The 21,224-nt window shown below is 40.9% G+C and overlaps 1 protein-coding gene across 6 annotated transcripts in view; it reads right to left on the bottom strand.

The window, feature by feature from the left end:
• Positions 1-1,670: 1,670 nt before the first annotated feature.
• The window catches only part of LOC119498951 (solute carrier family 12 member 7-like), a 32,212-nt gene continuing 12,658 nt past the window's right edge, over positions 1,671-21,224 (bottom strand). For 3 of the 6 annotated variants that reach the window (XM_037788073.1, XM_037788075.1, XM_037788078.1), the window contains 24 exons: positions 19,633-19,779; positions 17,393-17,447; positions 16,546-16,676; positions 16,329-16,453; positions 15,977-16,081; positions 14,768-14,979; positions 14,430-14,597; positions 12,905-13,003; positions 12,679-12,736; positions 12,354-12,528; positions 11,088-11,206; positions 10,763-10,861; positions 10,515-10,634; positions 10,247-10,351; positions 9,576-9,744; positions 9,109-9,304; positions 8,314-8,489; positions 7,761-7,892; positions 7,562-7,669; positions 7,108-7,203; positions 5,507-5,676; positions 4,277-4,291; positions 3,839-3,972; positions 1,671-2,893 (listed from right to left, as the gene is read on the bottom strand). In XM_037788073.1, coding sequence (XP_037644001.1) covers positions 2,802-2,893; positions 3,839-3,972; positions 4,277-4,291; positions 5,507-5,676; positions 7,108-7,203; positions 7,562-7,669; positions 7,761-7,892; positions 8,314-8,489; positions 9,109-9,304; positions 9,576-9,744; positions 10,247-10,351; positions 10,515-10,634; positions 10,763-10,861; positions 11,088-11,206; positions 12,354-12,528; positions 12,679-12,736; positions 12,905-13,003; positions 14,430-14,597; positions 14,768-14,979; positions 15,977-16,081; positions 16,329-16,453; positions 16,546-16,676; positions 17,393-17,447; positions 19,633-19,779 — 3,006 coding nt within the window. In that variant the 3' untranslated portion in view covers positions 1,671-2,801. The remainder of the gene's footprint in view (positions 2,894-3,838; positions 3,973-4,276; positions 4,292-5,506; positions 5,677-7,107; positions 7,204-7,561; positions 7,670-7,760; positions 7,893-8,313; positions 8,490-9,108; positions 9,305-9,575; positions 9,745-10,246; positions 10,352-10,514; positions 10,635-10,762; positions 10,862-11,087; positions 11,207-12,353; positions 12,529-12,678; positions 12,737-12,904; positions 13,004-14,429; positions 14,598-14,767; positions 14,980-15,976; positions 16,082-16,328; positions 16,454-16,545; positions 16,677-17,392; positions 17,448-19,632; positions 19,780-21,224) is intronic. The other 3 variants (XM_037788074.1, XM_037788076.1, XM_037788077.1) reach the window with 3 other exon arrangements.

Raw genomic sequence — 21,224 nt, 5'->3', positions numbered from 1 at the left:
TCGGCTTCGGGCGTCTTCAATGACGTCGTTGATCTAAGATGATACAAGCCTCGATACGTGCTTCACTTAAAACTTCCTGGATGACTTGACAATGCAACATCTGAGTTTACACAACAGAAGCAAGTTAGCAAAAATCTTGCAAAGCTTTGGGCAGTAAAACCTCCCACATTTACAGAAAGTACCATGTGAACCCATCATTTTCTCTTTCTTGTTTTTCACTAAAGCTCTGTGAATTGTTTTATATAGTGACACTTGTGGCCATTGTCTTGTTTTTATGTGGATCCTGGCCACCACACAAGATTCCCATTGAGGAAACAGTAAAGTGTCAAATTGGGTTAACGGTCCTGAATCTTAGCAAAAGACAGCCTGTACTTTAAAGTGAACGAACAGTAAGGATCACAGACAGCACAGAGTTGTAGTTCAGACAGCGATCAGAGCATCAGACCGAGATCATTGTTGTTGTTGTTCTGTTGTGCGTGCTGACCCAGCTAACCGCTCTGCGGGACAAACAGGAAGCCATTTATCCAAGGCCAAAGCTTCTTCCTGCAGCTCCAAGATTGTCTTTGTTCTTTTGTGTGCCAAGAGACAATGATGATTTTAGGATTGTTGGAAACTGAGCCTGGGCCAGTTATGTAAGAGATGACAGCAATCCAGCTCAGCTCTCATCTGGGTCAGACAGGAACCTATTCCATCGGACGCGAATGTATCACCTTCTGGTATATGTTACAATAGGAAGTGATTAAATGTTTTAATGAGAGATGCAATTACATAAACAACAAAAGGGTGACAACATCAATTCTGATTTTGCTGCATTGTGTTTCAAATTACTGAACCTGCAATACAATGAAATGTTTAAAAGATGAGAAGAGGGCAATCAGAGAAATCACAGACCAATCAGCTTCATTTCCTTTGTCTATTGACTTCCTGCTTTGATGTTTCCTGCCTTTTTGTCTGTGTGTGTGTCTATGTTTCATGTTATGGGAGTTTCCATCCAAGTCTGAATAAACACTTCCCAATGTGGGCAAGCTCATTAATCACCAATCGCAAATTAATCACATGTTTTTTTATCTGTTCAAAATGTACCTTAAAGGGAGATTTGTCAAGTTTTTAATACTCTTATCAACATGGGAGTGGACAAATATGCTGCTTTATGCAAATGTGTGTATATATTTATTATTGGAAATCAATTAACAACACAAAACAATGACAGATATTGTCCAGAAACCCTCACAGGTACTGCATTTAGCATAAAAATATGCTCAAATCCTAACATGGCAAACTGCAGTCTAACAGGCAACAACAGCTGTCAGTGTGTCAGTGTGCTGACTTGACTATGATTTGCCCCAAACTGCATGTGATTATCATAAAATGGGTATGTCTGTAAAGGGGAGACTCGTGGGTACCCATAGAACCCATTTACATTCACATATCTGGAGGTCCGAGGCCGCTACAACCTAAAAATTCCAAGTTGCGTTCAAGAAATTAGTGGCGTTAAAACAAATTTGTGTTAAAGCATTTTTAATGCGTTAACTTTGACAGCCCTAATATGCACAAATGGTCCCTAAAGCTCTGATAGAGCTTGGCTGCAGCTTGTTAGCGTGAGACACCTAGCTGCTACGTTAGCACCACGGTAGCTGTTTGGTTACAAAAGACACGACAGCGAACCATAATATCTCTATAACTATGTTTATGATCAAACTGACACATGTTCTATTACACAGACTGGTGACGGTTATGGAAAGTTAAAGTTACATCTCCTCTCTCATTCAATTCCCGAGCCGCCGGCTGCGACTACTTCACTCAGATCAGCTGTCAATCATGACGTCTCCCCTTTTTATAGCATCAAATATCTAATTTGTTTTTGTTGAACTAACAAATGACAAAACATAATAGTAATATTAATATGAAAATACTACTATATAGGCTCCATGTTGCTCAGTTTTCCTCATAGTTTGTTTTAAATTCACACATACACTTCAACATTTTGCTCCAATACAAACAAGTCAACAACTTAAATCAACTAAAATGTACTAAAATGCTAAAATCACAAAAGTTGCATTTCCTCTGTTGCATTTTTCTCTTTCTTTCTGATCACGCTTGGCACACCGATGTTATCTGTGACAACAAAAACAGCTGATAAGCAACGTTCAAGACAATCTATAGATTACAATCAAAACTGCCACATTTACCCTTAAACTGTCCTGATAGTTATCAATGGGACTTTGGATTTCTGTAAAAGATACAATGGCTTAAAAACATGCTCAACTCATTCAACGAGTCTAAAGTCAGTGCTTGTCTTATGACAATGAAGAGTTTCATCAATGGCACTGAAATAAATAAAGGCACTATGTTAGCATCCTTCGTTGAAACCAATGAGCCAGTTGCCAGCTAGCACGATCAGTGAAAAGCTGTAGTTCTTTCCTCCAACAAGTGCCTGGTGAAGCAATATAGCATGTTTAATTGAAATGACAGCTCTTTCAGAAAACACAGTTCATCTGAGGAAAGAGCCTCTCCACGTTGCGGCCACACAGTGTATAGATACGGCAGAGTTAAGGAGCCCCAGGAGGAGGGGGCGTAGAGAGCCCTCTGCGTCCCCAGACGGTGCACTGAGCTCAGGCTGTGCTGCAGGTACACTCCTCTGTCCTTCCCACTGATCATGGTCCTCCTGACTCCTGTGAGAGGGAGTGTACTGTACTTCCTCTGTCTCACATCTTTGTCCATATCTCCTTTCCCTCTGGGATCCTACTGTCCAACAATATTTCCTCCCAGTGCCATTCCAAGCAATTAGGACCGTCTTGGTGCTAGGAGTATATGGTAATGACCTCTCGACCGCCTCCACGGACCAACAGCACACGGTCCAGGCCATCCATCAGGACCTCCAGGAACTCCATATCTGAGAGACGCATTCTGGTTAAGGACATACTGTTTCATCACAGCAACACATGCTGCTATTTTCAGATTTATCCACTCTTAAGAGTGTTTTTTGAACATTTCTGGGTGTGAAAAATGCTTCCGTCAATGGTGGAACGTAACTAAGTATTTACTGAAGTACTGTACTTAGGTACAAATGTGATGTGCTTGTACTCTAATTGAGTATTTCCATTTGATGTCACTTTAAACTTGTACTTGACTACGTAGCCTAAGTGGTCTAAATTGTTGCAACCCACAACACCTGAAACAATTTAACTAATTTTAGTATTTGTTATTTACGATCAAACTAAATGAATAGTTTGTCATTTTGGGAAATACTTATTCACTTTCTTGCTACGAGTTAGATAAGAAGATCGATGATAATGAATGGTAAGTTTGAAGCTACAGCCAGCGGGCAGTTAGCTTAGCTTAGCTTTAACACTGAAAGCAGGGATAAACAGCTAGCCTGTACGACGGCATATTGGGGCCGTTGTTGGTAAAAAAATAAAAAATTACAGAGCCGGGGGAGGGGGGAATATTCTGAGAACAAACTCAAAATTTACAAGATTAGTAGTCGTAAATTTACGGGAAAAAAGGTGAATATTCTCTGAGATAAAAGTGGAAAATTTACAAGATAAAAACTCAAAAATTTGGGAGATTATGAAGTCGTAAATTCCGTGTGTAACTATGGTAACAGTGTGTTCGGAGTCTTCTTAACGGTTGTTTTTTAGTGTTAGCTGTGCTGAAATCAAAGACATGCCTTCGTGTAGATATATCGAGTCAATTAGTGACCTCTAGAGGTGTTGGGAGGTGGAATTTATTAACGTGAACTATTCCTTAATATGCCAACATTTGTTGAATTGATTGACTGGATTACTGAATGATTCATTGACTAAATGAACGGCAGCTATAGCTGAAAAAAGGATACAGTTCTCATCCCCTTTCTTGTTCTTCGGCGGTCCCGGCATGTTGAGCAGAACCAGCTGTGAGTCACTGGAATTCTTGAGCACCGCCTCGTTCAGCTTCACGGCTGTGTGCATCCTCCGCACGTTGGACTGGTTGCTACGTGAGACCACAGATATTAATCAGAGCATCGGTTATCCTGCCATTCGCTACAAGGGCTGTTTCAGTATGATAATCTAAATCAGCGATCTAGCACAGTATGAAGCGCAGTATGACTGATTGGGAATCTGATGATCTTGGAGGCGAATACAGCACACAGACGCATGCGGCTTCCGTATTTGTCATCATGCACCCTCTTACAAACTGAACTGGTGAGCTACTTTCACACAGGCATGCCAACACAGACACATGCAAAGAGAGTTCATGCACGTGCAAACAAAAAGCGAACAATAAAGTGACTTACAGATTCTCCCACTCACTAGAGGAAGAGAGCAAAAAACAACATATCCAACATTAACACAATAATAAGGGCTGCTCCTGGATTGTTTTGGATTATCTGTACAGATAGGAAAATTAGCATTCCTCTGCCATCAAACAGTGTTAACAAATTACATTTGAATGCACTTAAAGAGATAGTTCAGGTGTTTTGAAGTGGGGTTGTATGAGGTGCTTATCCATCGTCAGTGTATTACCTACAGTAGATGACGGTCGGCACGCCCCCAGTTTGGAGAAGCAGACAGGAGTACCAGCTTGAGAGCAAAGCAATGTACTGCTGTGGACGGGAGCAGCAGCAAAACGTATTTTAGCCGCCTAAAAGAAAGGCACATCTAAAAAAAACAATATTAGTTTAAGTGTACGCTAACTTAGAATATTTTCACTGCTTTATCTTGCCGTCTGACAGTCCTTTCCGATGGGGAACTGAAGCTGTTGTATACATCTACGCTCTCGCTAAAGACACCAGACTGCATTGAAAAAAACATCAAATTTACCTCGCAAAACACGGGGGTTGCTGGTCTACCGCTGCCTTGATCTGTTAGTTTGTTTTGTGTTATTGTGTGACTTTGGTGAATCCGAACTAACCAAAGTGGTACAATAACACAAACAAACTAATTGATGGAGGCAGCGGTAGACCAGCAACTCCTGTGTTCTGCGAGGTAAAATTACAGTTTTTTTCAATGGAGTCTGGTGGCTTTGTCGAGAGCATTGATAACGGCTTCAGTTCCCCTTCGGAAACATAGACTGTAAAGGTGTCTTACGGCATGGTAAACCGGCGAAAGTATTCTAAATATAGTGTACACTTAAACTGATATTTCTTTCAGTTGGCTAAATTATGTCTTGCTGCTGGCCCCGTCCACAGCAGTATATTGCTTTGCTATTGCTGTAGGTAATACACTGAATATGGATAAGCACCTCATACAACCCAACTTCAAAACACCCAATCTATCCATTTTAAGAGGACAACCCTTGAATAGTTCTTGTAGCTAACAGCAGCATATATAAATACATATAACATATACTGTATAATAACAACAATGATAACAGTATAATACATTATGATAAAAATATCTAACTCAACAAATAAATCATTTTGTTTAGTGTCAAGTTGAATGTGAACATAATGTTTGGGGGCACTATAACAAAAATCAGAGAGTGCATCTTCAAGATGTTTTGCAGTAAATCTGGATCTACTTACGGTTTCATATTAAACATGTCCTTAACTCCCATGCCTTCTCTGTGTTTGTTCCTCTCATTGATCAGTTTGTCTTTGGTCCAGGTCATGTGGACGCGATCTGGTGCGGCACCTGCAGCTTTATCATTCATCGCAGAATGAGACGCCGTGTTCCGGTCATGGATCAACTGAGCCTAAACAAAGGTCAGGTCAGATGATTGAAAAGTCAGTTTGGTGTTTTCAGCCACGTTACATCCTTCTTCTTTTCTAATCCCCAGTAATACAATGTTGGATTTCCAATTAAATCCTTTCTAGTAACGGCCTAACTCAAAAAGATCAAACTGATTCTGCATTTCTGTTCAGTAGTATCGTGTATCTTAACTTAGTAATAGTGGAAATTTTACCCACAAAGCAACAAATTGTCATTGCAAATACAGTATGTCATTGAGGGATGTGAAAATATGACCAGAAGAGGATATGAAGACAATTTGTTTGGATGTAAATGGTGTTGGTTTTAGGGCAGTCAGGTGATAGACAGGTTTATGGTGATGACAGCACATGCAGGAAGAGAACACAGAAACACACACTGTCTTTTACAGTGGACACAGTAAACCTCCTGCTCTGTTTATGTGATCTCCTTTAAAGGAACAGTGTGTAACATTTCGGGGGATCTATGGTGCAGAAATGGAATATAATATTCATAATTATGTTTTCTTTAGGGTATAATCACCTGAAACTAAGAATCGTTGTGTTTTCGTTATCTTAGAATGAACCCTTCGTATCTACATAGGGAGCAGGTCCTCTTCATGGAGTCCTCCATGTTGCTCCCCCATGTTTCTACAGTAGCACAGAACGGACAAACCATACTCTGGCTCTAGAGAGCCTTTCGCGTTCTTATGTTACCTGAAGGCCACCGTAGTTCTCCGACACGCTCAATTGGTCTGCAACCACACCACTAGACGTCGCCAAATCCTACATACACACTGTATCTTTAAAGACACAGTGAAATAAAAAGGACATTTTTCAAGTTCCAAGTTAATTGTGCACTTATCTCTTGTTATATGCCCCAAAAAAAATATTTTATAGGGTCAATTATCTAGCATGTGCTGAAGTCTGACAGCTGCTAGAATAGATGTCCGTGTTCAGAGACAAGAGGGACAAAAATCCAAACCATACTTGAGTATCTCAATAACTACTGGCTAGTAACAATAGGACGGGGATACTGAAAGACCCAAAACTCTGTTGCTGTAAACTTTAAACATGATCCAGAACATTTTGACCCATTTTTGTGTGTTAGAAACTCAGGGAATTTAGGTTACTAATAACTGGATTGAGTCTCATGTAGACCTCCAGTTCTGGGAGTCTGGTGCACATTTAAATGCACTCAGTGAGGAATTTGTCTCCCTCTAGTGGCAGCTTTTGGTCCCTGCGTCTCTGTCCAATGATGAATGGAGGAACGACAGCAAATACACAGAGGCTGAACATTTTATCCCGGAGTTCAGCATCTGATGACAGCACTGTCTAAAAGCATTGTTATGAATGGATTATGATGGGAGAAATGATGGCGTGATAAATGGAGAAACCAATGGTTGGCCACTATGGGCCATTTTGGTCGCCGTGGCTACCTCGTCCTCTGGTATGCACAGGGTGTTGAGGGAAGGGACACCTGATGACTTCTTTCTCTTTATGGAGCCGCGTGACACATCTGTGATGCTCTGAATCTGAGCCCGTTGTCCAATCACAGAGCCAGGTTAGGGGGGGGGAGAGTTCAAAGGTCAACAACAGCAGAAAAGACCATGAGGAGTTACGTTACGCCTTTGTCCTTGGGTGGAGGATAGCCGTATCAGTAAAGTACAGCTGTAATATCATTTTTATGGTGGTGAATACAGTTTGTTATACGTATAATATATTTGTTCAAGTGTGCCGTAGCTCTTCTTATAGTATAGTTTTGCATCAAAGTTGAGTGTTGTGGACAGTACCTAAGTGTATCTAGGTAAACCTTTCAATTTAACAAATCTTAATTACCATTACACTTGCATCTTTTTACAGTGCATATGTTATAACATGTGTGCCACGTACCTCCCTCTCCTTCTCAGTGCGGGACAGCTGCATCTGTTTAAGCATTTGAGACCTCTGCTCCATCACCAGCGTCTTCTCGTAGGTGAAGGCTGAGATGTCACCTTCATGCTAGAGGGACACATATAGAACAGACTTAAAGTATAGTCTACCACCTGGATCAGAAAAAAAAAGGAATTGACTGAATTGCGAATCGTCTCACCATCTCCACCACTTCCACCTGTGCATCCAGGCGCAGATGGTAGAGAAACGTCTGGAGGTCTTTCTTCATCTGGATGGAGTTGTCGTCCATGTGGGCCACCGTGAAGATTCGCATTTTACACTTCCTCCATACCTGCAGAGACGGGAGATGTATCAGTAAAGCTGCCAATCCAAGAGCACTAAATCCTATCTGTGACCTTACTGTAGGTACGAGAGGCATGCGAGTAGGAAACTCTCAGCAATTACGCCATCTTAAAGCAGCTATGTGAAGAATTACAACATCCATTTTTTACTATTATGAGTGAAGAATTTTGATTGATTTGAAAGGATTGTTTGGTCTAACTATTGTTAATCGCGTTCAGCCCTAGTTTAAAAAGATGACTGTGTAGTTTTTACATGATTATTGACTCTTTTTCTTGCTTTTTAGAGTCTGTTTTCTCATTGATATTGAATCCCATACAGTCAAAATGTCAATAATTCATGTTTTGTTAGTAATTGATAATGCATTAAATAATCTAAAAGGAAAAGACAATTTAGACAACACACACACACACCTTGTGTTGACTAAGTAAAAATGGCAGCAGCATGAGCAGTCCGCCATCGTGTACGATCCACCACACATCGATGGTTCCCCCCTCCAGACGATCCTGGTTACTATTACTAGGGAAATGGTCGATGTTCTTAGCAACCAGCAGAGCCAGATGAGCTTCCGTTGTTTCTCTCACTGTTTCTGCAGAGAAAAAGACAGAGAGTGAGCATTTCAAATGTTTTTTTTTAATGTCAGGGCCATGGTATAAAGCCTCATAAGTTCTTTGTCTCCCTTCTACTGTTCCGTTGCATCTTTCCCTTTTTCTCTTGCAGAGATAATAAAGGTTCCCGCTACTTGTTGCCAGACTGCCAGTGTACAAGAACAACTCCTTTGTGTCTTCAAACTGCTGAAATCTTGTGTTAAATTATAACCCATAATTGTAAACTTGTTAGTAAGTTTAGAGAAAGGTGCCTATTAGAAATATGGGACCTTAATTTATGGAACCAATTATTGAAAAAAGGTATTATACGGAAGCCCTGAGAGGCAAGTTTGGCAGGTGAAACATTTTTTTTTGTTGGCAAAGGGAGTGTGTTTGTTGTTGTAATACTCATTCTGGCCACAAGAGGCTTAAGTGCACCACTACCCCATGTTCTAAATAGGACTAAAAGCATTCATGTTTTCTTCCAGGTGAGGTTTAATTTCTCCACGCACTCTAACAACAGGGTGCATATATTATGTGTTATGCCTAGTTCACACTACACGACTTTAGCCCTGATTTTGCTTTGATTTAATTTTGTCACACACTAACTGTGTAGTTTACCTATGAAGTTCCTCCTCGCGGAGGGGTCCCGGGCTTGTGTCCAGCCTGTTGGCCAGGCCATCAGCACGGCGTTGTGTTTCATTCCTCCCAGTCCTGCTGACTGGATGAGCAGGGAGAAACCGTCTCGCAGGTTGGACGACACCACCACATGGGAGAAACCTTTCATCTTCTCCGCATGCATGGCTGCTTTCAAGTTCTGCAGGGATCAAGTGGAGCAAAGACAGTAGGATAATAACTTAAAGTTCTTGTTGATAACATTATATAGACGAATATTTGTTAAAAAGTAATACATCCACAGAGCCTTTAGAAAAGTGCTGAATTTTGGCAATTTGCTGCTTTAACTATGACCTCATTAATAAACATATTAAATTTAGAAATTGAACTGCTGTACCTGTGACTTCTATACTGGAATACAACCATGCAGAGAACTAAACAGGGACAGCAGATGACTGAGCAAATTGACCAACCTGCTCTCCGGTCTTGACATCATTCCTCCGGGTCATGTAGGTTCCCTCCAGGACCGAGCAGACGATGGTCAGTCCCTTTCCTGCCTTGAGCTGCGTAGTGAAGGACAGGAGACGAGGGTGTTTCACCGCAAGGTCCGAGTCCAACTTACACAACACCAACAGCTGAGGCCTGAAGAGAGACAGAAGAGATGTAAGTAATAGAATACAAGCAAAAACAATATGCATTAAAGTTTTTACACGTATGAATATGTTTTAATCATTTTTTATTGCCAATGTGTGAACAGACAAGGTACAAGACTACATGGAAAAAAAACACAATATCTCTAAGTCTGCTGCATCAATTTTGATCATTTCCCATCGTGAGTCTGACAATGTTACAGTGAAATGGTGCTGTATTTTATTTTTAATTTTTTTGCTGTCTTTTAGATCTATTTTTGCCCTATTTGCCTCAAAGCACACGTTTGTTTGGACTACATTTTGCAAAGATTTTTGGAAGACATTTATTTTTTTTCATTTTCTTTTCATTGAAAAATGCATAGACTTAATATCTTCAAAAGCAATCCAGGTATAACAATAAATAAATATCCCACAAATAGTTCATCAAGTTTTGTGCGTCCCTTCCTCTGACTTCATTACGATTAAAGCAAATCACAACATACACACACTCTTACCTCCAGTTTTTGGTGTGTAGCGGTACTTCCTCCAGCCGGATGAGAGCATAGCGTGCTGCATTTAAGGACAGACCTCTGATCCCGTCTCCCCATTCCTTCTCTGCCCTGCAAAGTCCAAAAGAGAAGTTTCACCTCTTTTCCAGATGTTTAAGAACAAAATTAGACATTCAAATGTTTTATCCAGTCTCAGTGGCATGAAAGATGTAAAGCTTCCTCTACTGTCTCAACAGATCTCTTGATCTCCTGACCTGAAACCCTCCAGACTCACCCTCTGTACTCGATGTACTTATAGATACAGCCGGCTATCACCATGGCAACCAGGGCGTAGTACCAGGAGGAGATGAACATGAGCGAGAGACACAGACTCATCCCTAAGAAGGACAGGGTCCTACAGGACACACACACACATACAGAACATATTAATATCTGTGGTTGTAATCAAAACTTTGGAACGCTCACATCTTACATAAAATGTGCAGGATTAATTTTGAGTTGAGTTGGAAGCTGTTTTCTTACCAGTGATAGAACTTGAAGCGAGGTCTCCAGTTGGGCGTACGGAGCAAAGTCTGAACAGCACAGGCCAGGTTAACGAACAGATAGCACATGAGGAAAAACCTGAGCAGACACACAAACAGAAAAGATCATTAAGGGGAGACACTACAGGTAAATACATTGCTTTTCATGCACTGGTCAATTTAGAGATTTGGGACTATTTTGCTTCCATTATGTGTCTTCTTTCAGACTAGTGGGAGTGTAATTAAAAAGTAAAGGAAAGTAACCCAGACTGAAAGCAGGTTGGATAGAAAGTGGATCAGTTGTTTGTATTGTCTAAACCACGTACATGGAGAGGATGGGGGCCACAGCATCCAGAGAGGCGATGAGGATTCCTATCTCACAGATCCCAACTGTCAGCAACAGAGCCCAGGTGGGTTCACCATTAGCCTTCCCATGACCAAAGACCTGAAAAACACAGTGACAGAGAGAGAAGGTCTGGTACAGTACTCCATAATAACACAAATACAAACACATCTTATCATCAAGGTCAAACGGTACAGCTGCCAGACCAAAGCACCCTTGGTGATTGTTGGAAAGAGTAACGACGACAGTTTTATTTTGTTCCAGTTTGAATGAAGTGTTTTACGATGCTCCGCTACATTCAGCTGATCTCAACATAAACAAAAATACACGTGGATGCTGGCGCAAGCTGAACGGAGAGGGGGGGCAATCGTACTCAGGCACCTTGGTGGAGGTCTGCGCTCTGCGAGTGCCATTATAGTTTATTAATAAAAAAACTATTTAATGTGGAATGTGTCTATAACTTTCATATTGCTATACTCGATGACCGTTCGCATCTGGCCGAACAGCGTCACTTAGCTGTGATACGACATACCACGACATACCACGGCCCGTCATGAGCTATTGCTTTATTAGTCAATTTCGGTATCATATTTAAACTTCAAATTCATTCAGATGAAGGCAGAGCGATTTCGGGTCAAATTAGTGTGAAGGAAGAGTATCTGTAGCGTACGTGACTGGTACAGCAGATTTGGACCACTCCTGATATTCCTTCAGGCAACAGGAACATCAGGCAATATAATGGATCGGTGTCTATGGCTTCTAAGAATGCCTCAAGGGAAAAGGTTGCGCTTTGTACGAACAAGTATGTGGCTTAAGATCACGTCATGAATCTGACTTAGACTTTTCTTAGGACCTTTCTCAAGGACGACTTTAAGAGAAAACAGGAGGTTATGGGTGAATGAGGCCTACTGTCTTAAGTTCACATCAATCAGCGGCTTAGTTAGAAGTTGGTCTAAATCTATATTTGGGAGTTTATAAACTGCTTTACTGTGGCAGAAGTTCGTCAAATCAACCCTCCAGCACGCAACATAAAGGTAAGCAAAACCTTTGAACATGCCATTACTGTGTAATGTCATTACTACGATGCACAACAGTGTCATGAGGGATGTGAAGAAGCTGAAAAGACCCTTTCAAGACCAAATCAAATTGTGCAGGGAACCAACAGTCATTTTGTTTTTGGGTGACGCTTGATTGTAAAAAGGGCACAGGACAGTAACATATGAAACGCAAAGATACTTCCAACACTGACCTGTAAGAACGGGACGATGTCATCCCGAGCGATGGCCTGCAACAGCCGGGGGGCGCCAGTGAGGCTCTGAAGCCCCGCCCCGCAACAGGAGAAAAATGAGCCAATCACAATCACCCAGGGCGACGGCCAGGCCAGGATACCAATCACTGGGGTCCTCTTTACTGAGAAACCAAACCTGAAACAACCACAAGCATTCATGCAATATACTCTGTACTGTATACTAGATATACTATGTGAAAGTCAAAAACACATTTCCATTCAACACCAATGATTCTGTCTGTAAAAACAACTATTTGAGCTTTCGATCAGTTAATATTACACTTACTTGTCTCTCAGCACCACTCCTTCAATACAGGCTCCAAACAAGACCACACAGGAGATGTCTGAGCATCAAGTTAAGACGGTAATACTCACACTTTGTCTTTACTTTGCGGTAACAAACCTTATCTGTGACATTACAACACAAATAAATATAAATAGAACTGGCAAAATCAGTGTTGCTGCTCTCTGTCATCAACTGAGTATACACTGTATAAGAGTCTAGAGGATACAGAAGAAAGAGGTGGTGAGAATAGCCATTATGGTTCCTATTGGGATGGACCTCGAAGCATCTCTGAGATCACCAGACCTATTAGAACCAGCCATTATACCTGAAATAAAACACACACACACACACAATGTAAAAGTTTGAGGAAGAAGTATTAAGATCCTTTACTTGTGTAAAAGTATCAATACCACAGAGTGAAAAATGCTCAATTAAAAGTAAAATTCCTGCATTTAAAGTTCTACTTCAGTAAAAGTACATAAGTATTAAAAGCAAAATGTAATTCATGTATCAAAAATACATGATATGCCCTTGCTCATGTTATATGTTGGTCACAGAACGGGGCTAGCCACAACAGCGAGCGTTAAAGGGACTGTTTGTAACTTTTTAAGCGTATAAATGTACCGGGCCGGGACACATGCGCGCTCGCATATGCGCGTTCGCGTGTGTTCCGCTGCCTCTCCTCCTCTGCCTGCTTGCCTTCACTCAGACAGAGCGCGCGTTCTCGCTCAGCTCGCTCCACCTCTAAACGTGAACGTGCACTCACTCCACACTGCAGAAGAGTTAGTTTAGCTCTGAGAATATCTAGTGAATGTACAGTGGACATTTGGGCAGCTCCTCCAGACCAACAGAGGTTTCCCGTGTCTTGTGAAGTGACGGAGCTCTGCAGAGAGACACGCTGTAGTCTCGTTACCGACCGGGTGCCGGTGTCTCCCTGCTCTCTCCGGCTGCGGGCGTAGAGAGCAGGGAGACACGCTGCAGAGCCACATTACCTCAACCTGCGCTGAGGCAGGAAAAGCCAAGACTAGGATCAGATCTAAATCATGTTCATGGAGAGACCTTCGTCTGGTCAGCTAACATTACTGCCAAGCAGCTGAAATATAGAGTGATATTGTGCTTTTAGCTGACGTGTGTCGCCTCACTGTTTTGAGCGATGCTCGTTCAGGTATATTTAGAGCGAGCAAGCGCGAGCCCGACGCTGACTTTCGTTGATTTCACGGCCACAGGTGTCGCTGTTAACAAGCATTTCTGAAAGTTACAAATAGTCCCTTTAATGTTAGCATCACATTTGGGGTCTGATTAGTTCATGTATTACTCATCGCACTTTATTCGCGGTGCGAAAGCAAAAACAAATTGGCCTCATTCCGGAAAAAAATTACGTTGCTTTTTCGCAGCGCAATATTCAAGTTCTGTGTGAGAGTATTCATGTTGACGTGCACGAAAAATGCGCCTTAAGACTCCTATTATATTATGTTTTGTTTGATATTTGATACGATACGATACGATACGATACGATACGATACGATACGATACGATACGACACGATACGATGCGATACAACTTTATTGTCAGCTCTCACTGAAATTCCTTTTGCATCCATAGGCATCTCAATTTGAGAAAAAGTACACATACAATAGACATACTGTTACCATAAACAAACAGTCAAATAAGACCCATCAGTTGTACATACAAGACAAAGACCAAAATAAATCACAATTAACCATAGAATACATAACAAATTAAAAAATTACCTGTGACCGAGGGGAAGTATATTCCCACCAGCAGAGTGAAGTAGGTGGCGATGTCATTGAAGACGTAGGGCTTAGACGTGTCAGTGGACGGGTCCTGGGCTGGTACTGAAGGCTGACTCTTCTTCTCTATGAACGTATCAGCTGGGCCATAGTCGCCCCACAGGTTGTCTAACGGAAAGACACACAGAGAAAAGCATCATCAGTCGGATGAACATCAGGATTCATCCTCTGGGGCAGTGAATACCTTGTGGACAAAGTTGATAATTTAGCCTGAAGGTGGCACCAGATGAAATATAATTAGGAAAGCTCAGAATCCTTCCTCTCCTCCTCCTCCTCACCTTTGATGACTCCGCTCAGTAGCCCAGGTATGGCCCGCATCTCTGTCAGGTTGTTCAAGGTGAAGTATTCGTCACAGGTCGCGTTGGCATATTTACTGTCACAGAAGAGGCTCCATACCTCGGTGAATACAGTTATGTTTTTCACAATCTCCATCTTTGCGCATGTTTCAAACTTTTCATTCATCAGAGATCGGTTCCCCAACAGACAAACGCTGCAGAGGAGAGGGAGAAAAGCGTAGTGTAGTTAGATGGAAGCTGCTGTATCTGTTGTGATAGATGGAGCTCTGGTTCGCTGGGAAACAGATGCCTTGGGACAACTGAGAAACATAATGAATGAATGAGGGATTTTCCATTTTGTTTTTTACAGTGGTTGGTGCGTGTTTTGCACAACACCTTCTCACTCTCAACTCATCAAATACAGCAGCTTGGTCAGTGGCGTTACGCTCTACGTACCCCTCTAGCGTCTTGTACGTGTCAATTTCTGCTAATTACAGCTGAGGGTGTGCGCTCACACGCCCTATGGGCACAACCAGCAGCGGTCTACTACATAATACATATATTATATTCTCAGCACAGTCTTTCTGTATTGATGCAAAATGTAATGCGAGGGAATGCAAAAGAAAAAAAATCTGAAATCTGTCTGAAAAAAATAGTGATGGATGTGTACATTCATGGGCACATTGCAAACAGGAACTGCTAATTGCTAGTTCGGCATACTTTTAATGGTCAATACATTTACCAAAGTGTAAACATAAAGTGTCAGACTTTGAAACCACTTGATCTATCATGCTGACATAAAAACAAAATCAACCAATTAAATCAGACACACTGAGCCAGCAATGACAATCAATCGATAGCATGTGGCAATGTAGTACATCTCATCTGTCCTTTTGTATAAATATCAGACAATGGAGGAGTTGAATCATAGAAATAGAATAGGAGTAGAGTGGACATTGAACTGTTTCCCGTGGTCATTTGAAAATTACGATTGTTGTTAGTTGTTATGGTGACAACACATGTCACTGAGCCGTAAAGTGTGGTTCCAGCTCGTCGGGAAGAGAGCGGACAACTGCTACGCTGTTTTGAATGGGAATGGCCATTCTACTCCTCTTATATTTCTATGAGTAAAATTTTGCATATTGTTGATAAAATATTTCAGTTTTAAAAACATGCCAGTGAGAAATGATTATTTAGCTGTTTATAACTCACTTAATCTCTGGTGGTTCGATGAGCGTCTTGATGACTCCTGCATAAGTGGCCATGATCGAGAGAACCACACAGGCCAGAAACACCAGAGCCAGTTTGTTCACATACCTGCAGAAAGAAAGGGAATACATGTGAGTCTGTGTGCTGGTGTGTGTGTGTGTGTGTGTGTGTGTGTGTGTGCGTGTGTGTGTGTGTGTGTGTGTGTGTGTGTGTGTGTGTGTGTGTGTGTGTGTGCGTGTGTGTGCGTGTGTGTGTGTGTGTGCGTGTGTGTGTGTGTGTGTGTGTGTGTGTGTGTGTGTGTGTGTGTGTGTGTGTGTGTGTGCGTGTGTGTGTGTGTGTGTGCGTGGATACTTACTTCACCCCTACAAACACTACCAGAGCCATCAGGAGCAGGCAGCCTGTGCCGTAGACGCGCATGTTGTTGAGCTTTGCTGCACTTTCACCTCCTTCAAACACCGTTGCTGTTGGGATGATGTACGTCTGGTAGGGGGGAGACAGCAGAAAGAGAATGAATGTGTCATTAATACGCTACTGTTGTGGCTGACCTCTTATCAGTCGGAGCGGTAACATACCAGCAGAATCTCTATGGTGCCCAGTATGTACATGGATCCAGCGAAGGTGGTTCCGAGGTAGAAACACAGACCCACCGCTCCTCCGAACTCTGGACCCAGTGATCTGGAGATCATGTAGTACGAGCCACCGGCTTTGGAGACATTAAAAAAGTTAGTCAGACTGCTACGAAATGTTTATCTTGGTATTTTAAACTTTATTAAGTTTGATAAAATATCATTTTACATTTTGACTTCCACTGGGGAAGATGGGAGAAGCTCTGAGTTGTTCAAAATGTTAAATATGCTCATCTGATTCACCCTCGGTCATCACCTTATACTCATTGACATTTAAAGTAGAGTTTGAATTTATTGTCAAACATTTTTATTAAAACATCATAACATTAATTATCAAATCAAGTATCATGACTTTATCAAAGGAAATTAATGTAAAGAAATTGTTTGCACTGTACCCCTTCGCTATATGATAAGATAAGAATTATCTTATCATATATTTAATAAAATAAAAAAATATAAAATAATGATATATTTTTTCAGAAATGACAGGACCATAAAACCAAAATTTTTTCCCATTCATGTTCAATTTTCATTCACCACAGAAATGCTGTTGAACAAAGGGTGACATGTTTTTATTTATTGTTGCAGTGTCTTTGTTTTATTATGATGCAATCACCCTAATACATCTACAGAATGTTACATAAAGCCTGTTAATCAGTATCAATGACTTTGCCTTGTCCTTCAAAAATCTGCCAGTGATAAATGAAAACACTACGCTGTATCTAAGCCAGTGTTTTTGAATATTGCTCGTGGAATAGAAAAAATATAATGAATGCAACATTTCATAATGTACCTGGGACGACTCCGTTGGTTGCTATGGCGCTCATTGATATGGCTGTGAGCAAGGTCTGCGTGGAGAGAAAGAGAACAGATGTTTAGGTATGGATGGAAGTGTGCAGGCTGCATTGTATTATATCTGCAAAAAGAATATAATTTCTAAATGTGTCACGTGATATACTGTCATTAAATACTGTCAGTGTTTTATTCAAGCTTGCACAAAAAGTCTTCACATTTTTGCTCACTTTAAAGTGTAATATTATCACTCATTACTGTATAGGGCTGGGGATCATTTCACATTTTTTTTCCATGCGGACACCTGAGTTACTAAAAAATCTTTTTGGAATGTTTTGGATCATTTGTACTTCTTCTACTGTATAATATAATAAAATAATATCTTTTACAAAACCCCTTTTATCGTTTAACAAAAAAGCTAAACTTTCTTTTTATTGTTAAACCATAAACAAGTTAAAAACGAGAGGGAGTGACATAAAAGAAAGACTGCTGCTGGTCATTCAAACATTGCAATAAGTACATGTCCTACAGAGTAACAAATATGTAAATACAGTTAAAAGTTATCAGTCCACAGCAATCTGCTACAATCAGTCATTCCCATGCAAATCAACAAAGTCCTCCTTTTAGAGTCCAGATCGTGTATTCTCCCCAATAGGAAAGAAACGGGGAGAACTGTTGAACTGAAATGGCGTGTCCTTTAAGAACAAGCTCAAGGCCTCCAAATCTTTTGTATTATTTTAAAAGTGTTATTTCAGTTTTTTTATTAGTGATTGGATATCCAGCTATGTAGATATGAAGGGCTCATTCTAAGCTAATGAAAACACAACAAGTCTTATACCGTTTCCCACAAAAATGTGAACATATGTGTTTTTTTTAAACACGGGAAAACCCGCTAAAAATAGGCGATAGACTCTTTTCCCATTCTTCGTCTGCTGTGTCATGTTCAACGTCACAGGATCAGTGAACATTGAAAATGTTACGGTGGTTACTTCTTTTTTTATTCAGTCTCTCTCGTTAACCAGAGTTGGTGACTGTTGGAACAGTGGAGACTACCAAAGACGTGTTTTTATTTTGTTTCTGTTGAGAATGAAGGAAGTTTGCTTCACAACAATCAGCGAGGTAAAATGACTAAAATGACCGACTAGAGTCTGGTGGGTTTGAGGAGAGCATATTGATTGATGATTTGTACGTTAATAAAATGAGAGATTCAGGAACAGAGGTGACTTAAAGTCCCCAAACTTCCTTGTTAATCTCCACACTTAAAGAGTATTTTGCAACCAAGTATGACCTTTGACCTCATTTCGAGTCGCGTATAAGAAATGACCGAGGGTAGAGGAGTGACAGCTGGATTTTTCAAATGTTAAATGTTGCTGTACAAGAATTTGTGTATATAAAATTATCTAAATGATCTATTATCTGTATAACACTTAGATTTAGACAGGAACTATCTGATCAAAGTAATTTAATGAAAGTTTATTTATATAACATTTTTCAAAATCAGGGTTTCATTGTGCTTTACATTTACAAAAAAAAACAATAATAAAAAAACATTTGATTGCATATTTAAATAAAAAAAATAAGCACAAACTGGTGGTTATTTGTTGGTATTTGATACCCAATGCTGTGAACATTTCAGTCATTACATGTACAAGTATAGCGGTTTAATACCCAGCCCTACTAGAGAACTGCCAAACATATCAGTCTCCTAAATAGCACCACCAGCATCACATCTTTATCCTCTGTCATCTCTCTGCTCTAAAGCATCAGAGCCTGACAGGGTGGCTATATATATTGTAGGAGGGTGTTGAGTGCCGACTGCTCACATCACATGAGTGCTGAACATTTTAAGTTCAAACTTTTCAAACAGTCAGCTCTCTGTTTGGCCGCCGAGCTACTGACGTACGAACCGTGGTTGTAAATAAGACAAATTTTCTGCTGGTTTTTGAGGACCCGCATCTGAGCTCAGGCATGAATGAACACCACAAACTCAGAGGAGGCTGAATTGACTGGCCTGCAGTTTGTCTGTCATGCCTTGAATCTCTTAGACTAAACCTCAGACGTGTCACTGTTCCGTTCAGGCGTTTATAGAGTTATGGCCGAGAGGGACTCTGTTTGTTTGTCTTTCCTTCATTCACAGTGGAATCAAATTAATTACTATACTCAGTTTGACACCATATTTCTTTCTTCTTCTTGTCAGCAGAAAATCAATATATTCTGTCGTTGGATTTATAAATAACTCACGCAGATGCAGCACATGGAGACGATGGCGAAGGTTCCCAGGATTCCTGCCGTGCCCACGATCCAGGTGAGACGCAGGAAGAGGATCACGCCCAGGATGTTCTGCATGCAGGGCAGGTAAACTCCAATGAAGGTTCCCATGGGGGGGACCTGGGGTTGGATAAACACACAAACACATCATGCACACAGGTGAGAATCAACAGGGAGGACAGGTGAGAGGACGACACCTAAAACACAGCCTTCAAAAAAGTATGAGACCTTTGGATTCCTTTTAGTTGTAAAGCACAGCGGGTTAAATACATTTCAATAATAATAATAATAATAATAGTTCGGATTGGCAGACCAGGGTGGTGTGCTCCAATTATCGAGGTATCACACTGCTCAGCCTCCCCGGGAAAGTTTATTCTAGGGTGCTGGAAAGGAGACTCCGACCGATTGTCGAACCTCGGATTCAGGAGGAGCAATGCGGATTCAGTCCTGGCCGTGGAACAGTGAACCAGCTCTTTACCCTTGCGGGGCTCTTGGAGGGGTCATGGGGAGTTTGCCCATCTAGTCTACATGTGTTTTGTGGACTTGGAGAAGGTTTCCGACCGATTCCTGTGGGGGGGCACTGCGGTAATACGGGGTACCGAGGTCGCTGTTAAGAGCAATCCGGTCCTTGTTTAACCAAAGTGAGAGCTGCGTCCGTATACTCGGCACACAGTCAAACACGTTTGGGTGTTGGCCTCCTCCTGACGCCGATCCCGTGATTTTTATGGACATGATCTCAATGCGCACCCGGGGGAAGGAGAGTGTCCGGTCCGTGTTATGATTTGAGCATATATTTTTATGCTAAATGCAGTACCTGTGAGGGTTTCTGGAAAATATTGTCATTGTTTTGTGTTGTTACCTGATTTCCAATAATAAATATATACATACATTAGCATAAAGTATATATATAGCATATTTGCCCACTCTCATGTTGATACGAGCATTAAATACTTGACAAATCTCCCTTTAAAGGTCCCATTCATGCTCATTTTCAGGTTCATACTTGTATTTGTGTTTCTACTATAGAACATGTTTACATGCTGTAATGTTAAAAAAAACCTTTATTTTCCTTATACTGTCTGCCTGAATATACCTGTATTCACCCTCTGTCTGAAACGCTCCGTTTTAGTGCATTTCAACAAAATTGCAACAAAATTGCAACAGAACTGCGTTGCTAGGCAACAGCTTGGGTCCATGTTTACTTCCTGTCAGCTGATGTTATTTACATACACTGCAACAGGAAATAAACTGGGACACATTTAGAATTTTTATGTTTAAAACCCTGTAATGGTCTAAATATTGTATATTTGTGACATCACAAATGGACAGAAATCCTAACGGCTTGTTTCAAACGTACAAAATTTCTGAATACAGGCTGTGTGTATTTCTCCGTTTATTGAGTGTTTTGATAGTTTAACAGTATTTATAAAAAACCTAAACCTGCTTTATAATATAAAATATATGAATATCTCACTTTTTACAACATGGGACCTTTAAGATACATTTTGAATATATAAAAAACGCGATTCAATATTTTTAATTGATTGACAGCCCTCAAATAAAAT

The sequence above is a fragment of the Sebastes umbrosus genome, chromosome 12, assembly GCF_015220745.1.
Source record: "Sebastes umbrosus isolate fSebUmb1 chromosome 12, fSebUmb1.pri, whole genome shotgun sequence".
In the NCBI taxonomy this organism is placed as follows: domain Eukaryota; kingdom Metazoa; phylum Chordata; class Actinopteri; order Perciformes; family Sebastidae; genus Sebastes; species Sebastes umbrosus.
Note: the sequence above shows the minus strand (reverse complement) of the source record. Positions and strands in the feature narration are given on the sequence as shown.